General features: G+C 33.4%; 2 protein-coding genes across 3 annotated transcripts; one reads left to right on the top strand and one right to left on the bottom strand.

Annotated features, from left to right (window-relative positions):
• The first annotated feature begins 3,145 nt into the window (after window positions 1–3,145).
• Window positions 3,146–8,372, top strand: LOC119610663 (lamin-B receptor). 2 transcript variants are annotated; one of them, XM_037965978.1, is made up of 3 exons: window positions 3,146–3,311; window positions 3,545–3,981; window positions 5,905–8,372. In XM_037965978.1, exons 2-3 carry the CDS (start codon window positions 3,577–3,579, stop codon window positions 7,696–7,698), a joined length of 2,199 nt encoding a protein of 732 aa, XP_037821906.1. In that variant the 5' UTR covers window positions 3,146–3,311; window positions 3,545–3,576; the 3' UTR covers window positions 7,699–8,372. The 2 variants fall into 2 exon arrangements, with proteins under 2 accessions (XP_037821906.1, XP_037821908.1); XM_037965980.1 differs by having other exon boundaries at window positions 3,526–3,981; window positions 5,905–8,325.
• A 4,204-nt stretch (window positions 8,373–12,576) lies between these two features.
• Window positions 12,577–15,366, bottom strand: LOC119610662. The gene is given in 3 exon segments (XM_037965977.1): window positions 12,577–13,477; window positions 13,480–13,986; window positions 14,566–15,366. Coding segments are annotated over 3 exon segments (1,659 nt in total). The 5' UTR covers window positions 14,817–15,366.
• Between the last annotated feature and the right edge of the window lie 1,245 nt (window positions 15,367–16,611).

Raw genomic sequence — 16,611 nt, 5'->3', positions numbered from 1 at the left:
GCCGCCGATCATTTCGCATCGGCTTGTATCTCTGACCGGCACTTATATTTTAAATAAAACCATTAGTTTTTTTATTTCCCATGCACACACTGAACATACTCTAACATATTCTTTTAATACCATATTTTACTACTACTCTTTTTTGCAACTACTCGCATATGCTACCGCATTCGCTGTTACAGTGTCAAACAATATTTGTTGGAAGCGTCGGCAGTGTCGACATCCTGGCACCAAAATACATTGTTGCTTGATAAGCCACAAGGGTCTAATAGAACCAACATAAAAGTGGAAGTACACAACACGCGTTGAGGCGGCAACGCGTTTTACGCTTTTCAAACTTTTCGCGCTTTACAAGCTGCAAGTTACACACAACGCGTAATTTTGATCTTTCTTTTAATGTTTTTTAAGACTATGGCGCAATTTACATGAAGACTTTTCAGACGTCTGTTTTTTCCAATTCTCTTTTGAGAATCTTCCAAAAAATCATGAACATTTATACGGTGATTTTTTACATGCAACTATGCATGTCTTTTTTTGATGTTTAATTGTATAATCCTTTTTAATTACTTATTCGTAATAAAAACAAAATTAAATTTTTAACATAAAAACCATTTAATTTGATTTAAAAAAATTTAATAACACGCTATAGTATTTTTTTAATGCAAATTTTAATGTTTTCATGTAAAAAAAAGACATAATTATTTTTTTACATGAGCATAATATCAACAGTACGAATGAGTTTAAAGAGGAATGTCAAAAACAATCATGAAAATCCCAAATCATGTTTGTTTTCTTACCCCCCATTCTTCTCTACCCCGCTCACCACCAATCATCGACAAACATGAAAACAGACGTCTGGGCAAACATGAAAAAAATCATCATGTAAATTGGGTGTATTACTGTTTTAAAAATCAACATTTTAAGAATTTGTTTATTTTTTAATATTTTTCATTCATTGTTGGTGAAATTTATTTCATTTTAGTTTATTCTTATTCTACACAAAATAAAATACAACCCTGATCAGCTGCCGACGCGTCAAAAGTTGAAAGTTGCTGAACTTTTCGCGGCAGACGCGTTACAAACTACAGTGTGTAACTTGTTAAATGAAAATACACTATTTCAACTTTTTTTGACAGAAGCCTATAACGCGCTGCCGCGTACAACGCGTGTTGTGTACTTTCACCTTAAGTATTTGAAATAGGGTTAATGCCACGGTATACTTAACATCCCTATAAGAAATGAATGACCGAATCTAACACATACAAAATGATTTTACTAACACACACGCAACATTTTTTTTATAGAATTGTCGAAAAAAAATTTAATGGATGATTCCATCAACAATGACAGTCAAATGACCGGTAAAATGACCGTTACTGGACCCAATGTGTGGTATAGGGTTGAATTTGCATATGAAAGAATGAAACAACTACATTTTGTTTAAAATGTATTAAAATTTATATTTTGATCAACAATGACAGCCAAATGACCGATCAAATGACTGTCACTGTGTTACAGAGTTGTATTTTTCGTCGTTACAAATTAATTGTTTCTGCGAAAGCCAAAGATCAAGAAGCGAAAAAATAAAAAAATTACAAAGTCTTTAAATTATTAAAAATAAAGAGAATTATTATAAACTAAATTTTAAAAAAGTTCAGGAAGTGGATCAGAAGATAAACAATTCGGAGTTTAATCAATCAATGGTAACATAAATATGTACTTATGATTTTTATATTTCGATATTTATGAATACTTATGTATTTCTTTACAGACAACTTATTTCCACAAATTAATAGGAGCATCAGAGGATTTAAGATTCTGCGAGATATGTAAAATGGTGAAAAGACTGGTAATTTATTTGTATGATTACTATATTAATAAAATTAACAATATATATATATTAAAATATCAATAAATTGTGTTTTATTATAAATTGGTATAGCCGTCAGATTTGACGGATATATTCATCAAGTGTGATTAGTCAACAATGACCGATTAATGCATCATTTTTTATTTGTTAACTGTGATGGATATATCCATCAAGCATGATTAGTCAATCATGACTAATATTTATATCATCCATGATTAGTAAACAACAAAAGAGTGAGCAGCTCAAATATATGTTTTAAAGTCTATAGAATTCATAAGTGCGAGGGTGATGCAACATCACATGTACACAAATGTTTCCATCACTTTTTACATATTGCCCTTAAGAAAGTGATGGGAGCTTTGTTCTACGCAATGATGGGTATATTCTCAGTAGTGACAGTCAATTGACCGTTCAAATGACTGTCACTGTTCTTATAGGGACATAACGCGTTATTTTAATCTTTCATATATCGCTTTTTTGCTTTTTAAAACTGTTAAAGTTTTAAAATCAAAATTTTAGGTTTTTATATATCTTTAAAATATATTTTTATTCCATTGTTGGAGAAATTTATTTAATTTTAGTTTATTCTTATTCTACACAAAACAAACAACCATAATCAGCTGCCGGCGCGTCAAAAGTTGAACTTGCTGAACTTTTAACGGCAGACGCGTTACAAACTACAGTGTGTAACTTGTTCAATGAAAATACACCGTTTCAACGTATAACGCGTTGCCTCGTACAACGCGTGTTGTGTACTTCCACCTTAAAAGTATGATCAAAATGACGCGTGGTGTATAACATGCAGCTAAAGGTGGAAGTACACAACACGCGTTGAGGCGGCTACACTTTTTACGCTTATCAAACTTTTCGCGCTTTACAAGTTACACACCACGCGTCATTTTGAATTAATGTTTTTTAAGACTATTACTGTTTTATTTTTCTTTCATTGTAGGTGAAATTTATTTCATTTTAGTTTATTCTTATTCTACACAAAACATAATACAACCCTGATCAGCTGCCGACTCGTCAAAAGTTGAAAGTTGCTGAACTTTTCGCGGCAGACGCGTTACAAACTGCAGTGTGTAACTTGTTAAATGAAAATATACTATTTCAACTTTTTTGACAGAAGCCTATAACGGGCTGCCGCGTACAACGCATGTTGTGTACTTTCACCTTTATTTACGATCCCTGGGCGAATGATTTCGAGCCGTCTTATGTTGAAAAATTACGGCGGCGTCATTGAGATTTTTCGGCGGCTATTCTTAGTCGAACCGGCGCAGGTCTCTGTTATCGGCTTGGCTTGTTTGTCGGGCGACATAAAAATAGTTTTTCTTGACGAAAAAGTGGAAAAAATTAAATAAAACACAAAAAAATAATAAAAAATACAAAAACCATCTATGTGAAAACAAAATAAAGTGAAATATAAATAAAGTTATTAAAGGTGAGTATAAAAATCTAAGTTTAAACGCAAAAAACAACAAAAAGTTGGATGGTGAGAGTACAGTCGAGACGCTTTAGGCGGGAAAATACAAATAGAAAAAATTTTCCGTAAACCCAAATGAACCTTAAACAGAAATAGACGCAAGCAATAGGTCTATAAATAAATAATTGTGATAAAAAATAAAGAAAAAAAACGTAAATAATAAAAAATCAAGTGTGTGCTTTTATTTGCAGTTGTTAACCAAAGGAAACGTAATCAAGTGAAAATGGACAAACCACGACGTACAACACGAGGTCGACCTACAAAAGAGGCAGCAGAAGCTGCAAAAACAAGCACAAAAACTGCTATTCCTGTGGCAACTGCCTCCAGCGGCAGCAGCTCGGCAGGGGGTAGAAGAAGTGCGGCCATAAGTACCGCCTCAACAGCAAGTACAGATTCTTCAGTATCAACACGCAGAGCATCACCAGGACGCACTACTAGATCCTCACCCTCTAGAAGGGCATCACCGGCACGTACACGCACTTCACCGGCTAGAACTCGCACTTCACCGGCCAGAACTCGCACTTCACCGGTGCGCAGATCTTCAAGGCCGCGTTCAACAATACCCACAGTACAGCCAGCTGCGGTGGCAGCAGCACCAGCTTTAGCATCCACAAAGGAAGAAGCTGAGGTAAATACATTACTATATTAATACAAAAAAGACAAACTTGTTTATTTATAAATAATTGTTGTTGCTTATGTACTTAGTGTGTGCTACTATCAGACGTAAAACTAATGTTTATTTGCAAAAAAAGAAATATACAGCACACGCGATGAAATAGAATTAAATGCACATGAATTGTAATGAAATTTAAAAAGTGAAAATAGGGTTACTGTAGTGTGTAAAGTTTGGCAAATACAGTTTGTACATTTTATTCATAATAAACACTACAGATCCCAATTTTGAGGATAATTCAATGAAATTTTGTTTGTTGCCTTCTATTGAGCTAAAGTATTTGTACTTAAATGTGTTAAAAAAAACGTTTTATTGTTTGTTTATAAAATCTTTAATATTCATTGTCTAAAATATTAATCTAAAGCTATTGTTAATTAGTGTTAATTTCTCCAATACTTGCCTTATCTCTCATTAGTATTTACTTTTTAAGATAAGAGTGTTGTGTTTGACAAAAAAGCAAAATTTTGGATTATATTACTGTTGATTTTAATTCTTTGTATTTTATAGATAAGCGTGTAATGATTAAAAAAAAAAGAAGGTTAAGGAAGGTTCAGTAATCTTATAGGTATTTGGAAAGATAATAAAAGTTTTCATATTTTCACTTATTTTCATTTTATCTGTACAGATTTGTTATCAGTTTTTTACTTTCTTTATTGTTTAAGAAAATAACTTTTGAAAAGATTGTTTTCATAAACGATTAATAAATACAACTACATAAATAAGACTGTATTTGTGGGCGAATGTTTATGATATACTTCTTTCGGATTAACATTAGTTAGGGGATCATGATTTGATCTTTACCAGAGAGGACAGATTAGAAAGACAAATATGTAGATAAGTGCTGCCAGTGGACACTTTATAGCTTATAGTTCTGATAGCAAATCAAAATAGTAAAACCTGCTTCCAATGATGTCAGAATAAATAATGTCCTTCAATCCGTTTCGGTGTTTAACAATCACCGGACACCAAATTCCCGCAGCGGATACCAAAGACTGTGGTCAATTCCAGGCTAATTTCCAGTTTAGTCAGGCTTGTCTAACCCGAAAGCTACTGGAGCAACTTCAACCGCAAGTAACTGAGCCAAGCTGGCTGTTTGTAAACCGAAACCTGTCACCAATCTTTCGAGATCATTATACCTCCACTTACACTGAAAAAGTTGTAGAATTTGATTGTTGTGCGTCCGAAATGCTTTGTAAAGTGAAGAGATATCGTCTCAAATAAGCCAAGGGCTTACTGGAGCGAAGCGAGGAGGAGTCCTCTACTACATCCAAAGAACGCATAAACTGTAGTCATTAATATGCCCATCAGTAGTTGGTACTATTTGATACCAACATACTAACAGCCTTTATCTGATACCGGAGCATCAGTGGTTTGACTATCTTACAGGACAAATGTGGTATCATCCACAAAAGGTGCTGGGAGTGTATAGATGATTCTTAAGGAGTAACAAGGCACAACATCCCACGTCTATGTTGTGCTTGGAGGTCTTTACAAGCATTTGAAAACAAAATACTACTGCGTCCGCAATTACAGTGTCATTTCCGATTAATGCAAAGCTGTTGGCCAGTGCGTTGTAACTCAATTCCATATCGAGTTTTCAACATCGCAGTATAGGTCTTTAATTTCAGTTTTCGAAAATAGTTATTCATTTTCCATCCATTTAGAAAATATAGTGAGATTTTCTGTTCTAAAGCATAATTATGTCTAAAAAAGACTCAGTTTTTAACTAAGTCGAGGTTTTAAAGCTTGACAAGATGATAATAGAATAGTTACGGTATTGTTTCCTGAATATTTTGATTTAAACAACCATTCAGCTTAATTGTAAAATCAAAACTTCTTTAATTAACTTTATATTTTCTCCTCCTTCTTTTTTTACAGGTAAAAGTCACACACACTTATTTACCAACAACACTGACTACAAATACATCAACCAGAGCACCAGGTAAAATAACAACAACCTCATCGACCCAAAGTTCTTACAGTTCGACTACACAAAAAACTGTTGAAATACGCACAACAAGCTCCTCGGACATCAATAAATTAAGCGATTATATACGTCGTTCTGTATCGAAAACATTCTCAACAGGCGGAGGTACAGGCGGTAGAGGTACAGAAACACGTGAGGGCTCGTTTACGCCCAGCCAACATACAGAAGGCGAAAGTCGTTACAGCCGTTCAGTATCACGTTCCGTATACGATGGTGATGATCGTTATTCAAAAGCAGAATTTTCCGATTCCGAAGTTAATGAAAGAGAAGATGTTATAGCTGAAGAAAACGAGGGCATGGTTTATGAGGAAGATGAACATTTTAAAAGTTTTAATGCTACTAGTGTGGCACAGCCAACCTCATTTTGTCGTAAGTTGCCGGTGCCCAAGGAATTCGGTGGTTGGTTTGGTGTTACTTTGCTTATGTTAGTAATACCCGGCTTGGTGTTTTATTTGCAATGGTGCTGTTCTTCCCAGAAGTGTGAGTTTAAGCAGCCTCATTTCACAGGACTTGTGGATAAAAACTATTGGTTTGAGGATGTTTTTAATGGACAAACCGTGGGCACTTATTTAGCTTATCATTTTGGCATTTTTGTTTTATCGGCATTTCTTTTCGGTCGCGGTGTACGTTTGCCAGGTGCCGCCGAATACAAATTTAATGCCTTACCCATGACTATAGTTTTCCTATTGGCATTTGCTGTAGCAGAGTATTTAAAATATCCTGTGGCAGATTTTATTGTTAAAAACTATGTACGTTTTGGTATATATGGTTTATTGAATGCCTATGTGGTGGCCTTATGGGCCTATGTGCGCTCCGATATGTTGCGTCAAAAGGATGCGGCTCTTTTTAATGTTTATGCTAAGTCTGGTAATGTTTTGATAGACTATGCTTTGGGACGCCAGTTAAATCCCAAATGGTTGGGTTTAGTGGAATTCAAGCAGGTATTCTATAAAGCTTCTTTAATATCTACCTTTATGTATGCTGTCTGTTTGTTGTACAAAAATGTACAATTACCTTGGTTGCCCAAAGAAACTGAGGGAGTTGTAGAGAACGTTAGCTATTTTGTAAGTCATTTAAAATATGATGCCACCGCTTTATTGTGTGCCGTTATGCTTTTGCTATATGTTTTGGATTCTATTGTATTTGAGCATCATTTGGCTTCTTCATTTGAACTGCAGGGAGAGGGATTTGGTTGTTTATTGCTTTTGCGCTATGCCGCTACACCCTATTTACTGTCAGCTGTGGCCAAATACTTTTATGAGCATCGTACTCCTTTGAACTGTAAATTTGCAGCTTATATTCCCTTGCTGTTATTGACTTTGGGCCTGGGCTTGAAACGTTTGAGTAATGCCATCAAATACAAATATCGTGTACAACCCAATCATCCACATTTCGCTAACATTGAAACCATACACACTTTCCAAGGTAAACGTTTACTTTTGGGTCCGATATGGGGTCGTGTGCGTCAACCCAACTATTTGGGTGATATTATAGCCATTATTGCTTTAGGTTTACCCTTGGCCATGCGTTTTGCTTGGCCACCTTTGGTTTGCTTAGCTTTAATCGTTTTATTACTGGTTCATCGCTGCTTCCGTGTAAATGCCAGAAATACCTCACGTTATCACTCGTCGTGGGTGCGTTATCGTAGTATAGCACGTAATTATCTGGTGCCCAATATATTTTAAATTTTATACCCCAAAATGATTTAAATTTTAACTCAAAAACGAATTTTTAATTCTACTTTTAAATTTTAATTTCCCACCGTTTGTTTTAATTTTAAATTTTAGTTAATTTGGCTTTTGTTTGATAAATCGTTTTTTAAATTTTGTAAATAATATTTTTTATTTTCAAAATTAACTAAATCTCTCTGTAAGTGTATGTGTGTGTGTGTGTCCACTACTTTAACCACAACATCAACATATTTTATTTTCAAAATATGTTTTTTTTTATAATAATTCATATAATTTTACTAAAATTGACAATTTTTTTATAATTATATAAAAATGGCTTTTCAATTTGATCCCTTGAAATCATTTATACAATAAATAAAAAGTAATATAAAGAATTCAAACATTTATATTTAATAATTAGTTTATTTTATACTAGAAAAAACAACAACAAGAAAAATAAATTAACTACTCTAACGTGTAATGTATGAATAACATAAAAAGCGTTGCAATCATACTCATTTAACGTTTAAAAAAACATTTAATCCATTTAAAATTTAAGCTATTTTTTTAGACTATCTGTATATAATTTATTTCTTACTACTTACTATTACGTATTTTACTTATTTTTAGTTTAAAATGTATGACGTATTTTTTTAAAAACAATAAAATAAAAGTTTAGACTAAAAAAAAACCTTAAAGAAAACTTGTTCCATTTGGGTTTTGTACACCTCGAAGTATTTTCTCCGCTGAATCCGTTTCAAAATTTGTTCATCATTACAGGTCTTCGAGTTGTCTTAGTCTAGAGTTTGAAAAAGACACCATTTTACATAGCGTAGTCGACTTTATTTCGTCTTAAAGTCTCATCTTTTGCCTTCAAAATAACGTCCTAACCCTTGTTATAACTTGTTCGATCTTTGAGATATCTTAACCTAAAGATTTCTGATGTTATGGACAAATTCGGAGGTCATATTCGCCATTTTACAGAGCATTATCGCCATTTTTATTATAAAATATGTTTTGTCTAAAAATCCCATCCTTTTGGCTTCAAAATAGAAGATTTAATCCTTGTTGCAACTTGTTCGATCTTTGAGATATCTTAACTTAAAGATATCTCTATCTTATGGACCAATTCTGAGGTCTTTAGAAAACTATACTCCGATCTCTGGCTAAGTCTCATCCGCTGCTTTCAAAATAAGGCTTTAACCTTGGTTATAACCTGTTTGATATTTGAGATATCTTAACCTAAAGATTTCTGATGTTATGGACAAATTCGGAGGTCATATTCGCCATTTTACAGAGCATTATCGCCATTTTTATTATAACTTATGTTTTGTCTAAAAATCCCATCCTTTTGGCTTCAAAATAGAAGATTTAATCCTTGTTGCAACTTGTTCGATCTTTGAGATATCTTAACTTAAAGATATCTCTATCTTATGGACCAATTCTGAGGTCTTTAGAAAACTATACTCCGATCTCTGGCTAAGTCTCATCCGCTGCTTTCAAAATAAGGCTTTAACCTTGGTTATAACCTGTTTGATATTTGAGATATCGTAACCAAAATATTTCTGACGTTATGGACAAATTCCGAGGTCATATTCGCCATTTTACAGAGCATTATCGCCATTTTCGTTATAGAATTTGTTTTGCCGTCTAAAAATCCTAGGCTTTTGGCTTCAAAATAAAAGATTTAACACCCTTGTTGCAACTTGTTCGATCTTTGAGATATCTTAACCTAAAAATATCTCCATCTTATGGACCAATTCTGAGGTCTTTAGAAAACTATACTCGGATCTCTGGGTAAGTCTTATCTGTTGCTTTCAAAATAAAGCTTTAACCTTGGTTATAACCTGTTTGATATTTGAGATATCGTAACCTAAATATTTCTGATGTTATGGACAAATTCCGAGGTCATATTCGCCAATTTACAGAGCATTATCGCCATTTTCATTATAAAATCTGTTTTGCCGTCTAAAAATCCTATGCTTTTGCTTTCAAAATAAAGCTTTAACCTTGGTTATAACATGTTCGATCTTTGAAATATCTTAACCTAAAGATATTTCCATCTTATAGACAAATTCTGAGGTCTTAAGAAAACTATAATCTATGGGTAAGCTCCATATGTTGTCATCAAAACAAAGGTTTAACACTTGTTATGACTTGTTCGATCTTTGAGATATCTTAACCTGAAAATGTCTGATGTTATGGACAAATTCTGAGGCCATCTTCACCATTTTACAGAACGTTATAGATATTTTTATTATAAAAACTTAAAATCCCATATATTGACTTTAAAATAAAGGTTTAAGCCTTGTTATAACTTGTTCGATCTTTGAAATACATACATATCTTAACCTAAAAATCTTATGGACAAATTCAGAAGTCATACTCGGATTCCTTAAGAAGACTATATAGGTATAAAGTTCTGATCCTGAAATTCAAATTCGTCTTTTTACACAGCGTTGTCACATTTTTTTTATTATAAAATCTATAATATTGTCTCAAAGTCCCATTTATAGCCTTCAAAATAAAGTTTTAACTTTGGTTATATTCCGTTCACACTGTGGGATATCTTAACCTAAAGATTTCTGTTCTTATGGACAAATTCTGATGCCATATTTGCACGTCTTTATAAAACTATACTCTGGTCTCTAAGTTACAACTTATTGACCTGTTTTATTAAAAAATTAAAATCATACAACATGTACAACCCTATAATTTCTATCCACACTGTGTGTAACTAATGAATTTCTCCTCCAAATCATCTTAAAATTTTGTCATTGTTAATTTGGTTGATATGTATGTTTAGGCATACATACGTGTACCAATTATAAGAACTCAAGCGCTCATAAAGAAAATTGTCAACTACTTTGGCTGATGCAATTTTTGAACATTTTTGACAAACATTTTATAACAGCTATAGAACAAGTCTTGTCTTGCCCAACAAACATTTAAGTTTGAAAACAAATTAATGAAACCTAGTTCTCAGATTCTTTTAGAGATTTAGGGCCGAATTAATTCATACATACGTGATTGAGTAAAATTTAACTTCTTGAGATGCTTGACAGGTGGGCTCTATAAAGTCTACGTGTGGTATGAAATCGCCGGTAGATATTAGGCGGTAATAGACTATGAACTAGTCTATAGACTAGACTATGAACTAGTCTATAGTTTAGTCTATAATTTTGTTTGTAGTCTAGTCTGTAGACTAGTCCATAGTTTATAGTCCAGTAGACTAGACAGTAGACTAAATTATAGACTACACTATAGATTAGTCTATAGACTAGGCTATAGACTAGACTATATACTAGTCTATAGATTTATCTATAGAATAGTCTATAGACTTGTTTATAGTCTAGTATATAGACTAGTTCATATTCTCGTCTATAGACTAGTTCATAGTCTAGTCTATAGACTAGTTCATAGTCTAGTCTATAGACTAGTTCATAGTCTAGTCTATAGACTAGTTCATCGTCTAGTCTATAGACTAGTTCATCGTCTAGTCTATAGACTAGTTCATAGCCTAGTCTATAGACTAGTTCATAGCCTAGTCTATAGACTAGTTCATAGCCTAGTCTATAGACTAGTTCATAGTTTAGTCTATAGACTAGTTCATAGTCTAGTTTATAGACTAGTTCATAGTCTAGTCTATAGACTAGTTCATCGTCTGGTCTATAGACTAGTTCATCGTCTGGTCTATAGACTAGACGTTCATCTAGTTCATAGACTAGACGTTCATCTAGTTCATCGTCTAGTCTATAGACTAGTTCATCGTCTAGTCTATAGACTAGTTCATCGTCTAGTCTATAGACTAGTTCATCGTCTAGTCTATAGACTAGTTCATAGCCTAGTCTATAGACTAGTTCATAGCCTAGTCTATAGACTAGTTCATAGCCTAGTCTATAGACTAGTTCATAGTTTAGTCTATAGACTAGTTCATAGTCTAGTTTATAGACTAGTTCATAGTCTAGTCTATAGACTAGTTCATCGTCTGGTCTATAGACTAGTTCATCGTCTGGTCTATAGACTAGACGTTCATCTAGTTCATAGACTAGACGTTCATCTAGTTCATCGTCTAGTCTATAGACTAGTTCATCGTCTAGTCTATAGACTAGTTCATCGTCTAGTCTATAGACTAGTTCATAGTCTAATCTATAGACTAGTTCATAGTCTAGTCTATAGACTAGTTCATAGTCTAGTCTATAGACTAGTTCATAGTCTAGTCTATAGACTAGTTCATAGTGTAATCTATAGATCAGTCTAGCCTTTAGTCTAGTCAATAGTCAAATCTATAGTCCAGTCTATAGTCTAGACTATATATAGTCGTGACTAAAGTCTAATCAACAATCTAGCCTATAGCAACCTACTTTTGTGTCCTTTAGGATCCTTGTTATAAAAATGAAAAATCTTAAAAATTTACAAAAAACACAAAATTTATTTTTTTTCTTAATCATTTTCTTAATTCTGAACAAACACTTGAGCATAAACATAATTGTTAGTTTACTAACTTAAATTACAAAACCTAAAGATAAACCCTGATTACTGCAAAAATTTAAACAATTATTTTTATTCTCAATAATAATTTAAATTTAAGCAGTAAAAATGGTTATAACCTTAAGGGACTATATATTCCAATGCATTGGAAAATAAATTATAAATAGAAATTCAACTTACAATATTTACAGCACTAAAATTATAATTAAACTTATACAACTAAACTTAACAACTAACAGCCTTAAAAACTATTTATATCAAGATTTACACTAATTGTTTGTAACAATAAATTAAAGCGTCTTGGTTTTAAACTTACAACTCAAACTTAAAAAAAAAACTACGATGCTAAAACTAGAACCTAATAGAGAGAGCATTCTTTTGTCAAACAAAATTGAATATTTTCTATATTAAACTGGGAAATAGTTCATTAAAACCCGCTGGCCACGTACTAAAGTCATCATTACTGAGATCCTCACTTAAAGGCTCAAAATGATGGCTGGGTGGTGAGGGGGAACCAATTATAGATTCATAACCATGATCTGATGTGGCAGAGTGTAGCGAAGGTGCCGGAGATTTCGCTAGAGGTGAGACTAAAGGACGTTTAGGACATAAAAATTTCTCGATGGGATCGAGATTGAAATTAACATCATCATCCTCGTCCTCTTCGTCATCTGAGCAGGTGGTAACATTAAGATAAACCTGTGAGGGTGAAGCCATGCCTGAAGTGCAAACAACCTCATCGGTAGAGCTACTGGCGGCGGCTACACCATCACAGTAAATCTCTTCAACAGCTTCACTAACCGGAACTGCCACATCGTCCATGACTATGGTTATGGAGTTGGTTTTAGCATCGTATGTACCATAAACAGTATCTGGGGTAACTGTTGCGGTTGCTGAGTTGTCGGGTAAAACTGTTGTTATTAAGGCTGTAGTTGTGTTTATAGTTGCTGGTGTTTGCAGCGCTGTAGTTGTTTCTTTATCAAATTTATTTTCCAATGTTAGTTCAGGTGTTTGTAGGGAATTATGATGATTTGAAATTGTTTGATTTGTAGGTGTTGTTGTTTCTGTTGCAATGGCTTCTAGGCAGCTGCCATTGTAGCTGATTTTATGTTGGCCGGATTCCAAGCACTCTGCTGTGGACCCCACCATTGATCCAAACAATCGCTCTGTTCCGCTTGAAGTTTCGGCAGCAGGCGCATTGCACGCTCTATCGCTTGCCTCCAGGTCTGCGGTGATATCGGCAAGCAGGCTTTCGGCAAGTTCTTCCAACTTTCCGGCATCAAATTCTGCATCATCGAGCGCTCCTTCGTCGATTTCGATGTCGGGTAAGAGCATATCTTGTAGAGAAGGCAGAGAGCTATTACACGCCATAGGGACGATACTGTTGCACTCTTTTTCAGCTGTTGCTTCAACTTCAATACGCTGAGTGTCTCCGGTGATGACTGGGAGTCCTTGGGGTTTGAGCCCTGCGGCAGAGGGTCAGTATTATTGGATACTGCAGATCCGTTGAGTAAGGACTCACAGCCAGCACAGGTGACAGTCTTGTGTTGTTGTTGTTGCTGGAGCTGTTGTTGCTGATGCAGTTGTTGTTGTTTTTGTAATTCTTGCAATTGTTGTCTTAATATTTCAACTTCCATATCAAGTTTTTGATTTTTCTCCAATAGCGAATCGTTAATAACTTGCAGCGATTCGCATTTGTTTACTAAAATTTGTGTTTTTTCTGTTAAATCTTCAATTTCATGTTCCATTTCTTCCATGCGGGCCTTTTTGCGATCACGTGATGTTTGGGCCGCAACACGATTTTTAAGTTTTCTAAAAAAAGAGAGAGAGAAATAAATGTATGAATTAAGTTGTCAAAAATTCTTCAATAACTTTTAGACTAACCATATACCAGTGCATAGATTAGTCAATAAACAAGTTCATAAACAAATCAATAGACTTGCCTATATACCAGTCCACAGATAAGTCCATAGTCCAGTCCACAGGCTAATCAATAGGCATGTTCATAGGCTAGTTCTTAAACTAGTCAAGAGACTAGTTAAAAGACTATACCATAGACTAGTCAAAAGACTAGAACATAGATTATTCAAAAGACTTTAACTAGTCTTCTTCTAGTTGACTTCTCCCTTAAAAAACTTATCCATAGACAATATCATGGACTAGTCGAGAGACTAATCAATAGATTTTTCAATAAACCATTTAATAAAAAATTAAATTAATAGACTGACGAGTTAATAATCTATACATAGACAAGTTTTTGGCCTAAGTAACATTAGATTCTAGTAACTAGAACAAACATCTGACTATTAATTAAATATTTATTATTAACAATGAATCACCATTTCTTATCTACACTAAAACCACACTCTTTTATTTTAATATAATACTTACTTCCTCTGTACTTTCTCCTCCCATGTTAAATGATCCAAACGTCTCTTTTTTCCCTTGGGAGCTTGAGTCTCATTTGTAGTATCATTAGCTTGTTCTGTAACCGGAGTTTGAGTAGGGGGAGCTGGTCTAATTTTTGGCAGAGCTGTAGTAGCTGTGCTGCCTACGGTGGTAACAGCAGTTCCAGCTGCTTGCATAGGTGTAATGGCCACATATTTGGGCACTGTTATAAAAACTGTAGGTTGTGTAGACATTTTGTTTTATATATTTAATAACACTTGTTTTGTTTCAATATATTCCAATAAATTGTGTTAATAAGAATCTTCGAAAAATAAATTTCAAAAATTCATAGTAAATTTGTTGCTTAAACTTTTGTATTCAAAACACTTAATAGATCTTTGCTGTTGAGCGTCTTGTTATAATCTGACGTGTGTTTCCGTATTAATTTTATCTTCAAGGTAATAACAATGATAATGATAACGTTGAATTTGGATGACCATAGTTTACATCAGAGTCAACCCTATCCATGACATACACACACACTCCGTATACCTTTAACAACTAAAATTGCGTATTCTGCTTGCAGTTGTTGGTTTTTTTAATTTTCTTCATTGCTCACGAAAATTGTTTTTTCTGTTTTGGTTACTTTTTGCAGTTTTTTGCGGCGCTTTTCTTTTTCAATTACGTGTACTTCACTCGATAGATATTTGTTAAATGAAATGTCGTGTTCTTTTGTTAGTGGGCAAATTTTTTTGACTACAATTAATTTTTTCCACAATATTCCGAAGTGATTACAAACAAAATGTACGTATCGTTTTCTGATTGGTCGGTTAAGTTGAGATTACAGCGCCGTTCAGAAATAATAGCAACGGCGGCTTATTGTTAATAATTCGACGGCGTTTGAAAAATGTCATTGTTCCAGCAATGTTGTTAAGGCACTTAAAATTCAATCCCAGCTTTTTTAAAATATTTTTTGTCAAAAAGATAGTTTATTTCGCTTTAACCTAGTTTATCAAAGCTAAAGATTTACTTTATTATCATGACTTTGTTTATCTTCGATTATTGTAAATTGTTATCGATAACGAAGAGCAAATGTTTAAGCAGTGCTGCCAACATTGATAATTTGAAAGTAATGTCTATTGAAGTGTCTTTACTAAACAAAAGCTTTAAACTTTTATTGATATTATCGAATATTAAAACCTAAATAAAAAAACTTTTATTTTGCTTCTGTTTCATAAATTTTAAGTCAAAACTTAGAAAAATGTTACAAAGCCGGAAAAGTCGATATTAACAAAAGAAGATTTCATAAAATACAAAAGTCGAAAAATCGACTTTTCATACAACTCAAAGTCGAAAAGTTGACTTTTCAAAAATATGACTTTTCGACTGACTTTTTTCAACTATTTAACCCTATAATATGGACTACCACCGTAAAATTTTTTTGAAACAAAAATAATATATGTACTTCAAAAGCGGGAAAATGTACCAAAATGGGGAAAAGCGGGAAATATAGTTTTATTCAAATTCACTGATCTATTTTTTAACGAGTAAACATTTTAGCGTCCTTTACTCGTACTTATGTTTTAAAAATAACTTTCTGAAAATCCCACATATCAACAGGATCAGAACTGCTTATTTAACGCCAGCAGAATTGTTCCACATATATCAAAGTTACCATTAATATTTCTAAAAAAAACTTAATTGTTCCTATATTTTTGAACATATTTCAAAGTTCTACAAAATATAACGATTTCGTACACCTTTGACTTTATAAACTTGGTGTCTAAAGAAAGAACTATGTATTTAAGTTTTATTTAAAAATATTTACTGCTTTTTTGTATTAAATTGGATTAAGTCACGATCTTATATATTATAATTTTAAATAACCCGACTTTTTAAATATTTTCTTTCAAAATCCCACTTTTTAATCATATAGTTTCCCCATTTTTAATAACTCTAAAAAAATTACAAACACAACTGAAAACTTAGCCGGCTTAAAGCCGACTTTAAATCATCGACATAATATTTAGTGTCAGCCGCCAACGACGT

The sequence above is a fragment of the Lucilia sericata genome, unplaced genomic scaffold (assembly GCF_015586225.1).
Source record: "Lucilia sericata isolate MDLA Ls3-8-SP2 unplaced genomic scaffold, ASM1558622v1 Contig001260F_arrow, whole genome shotgun sequence".
Lineage (NCBI taxonomy): Eukaryota > Metazoa > Arthropoda > Insecta > Diptera > Calliphoridae > Lucilia > Lucilia sericata.
This window is presented reverse-complemented; position numbering and strand designations above follow the sequence as displayed.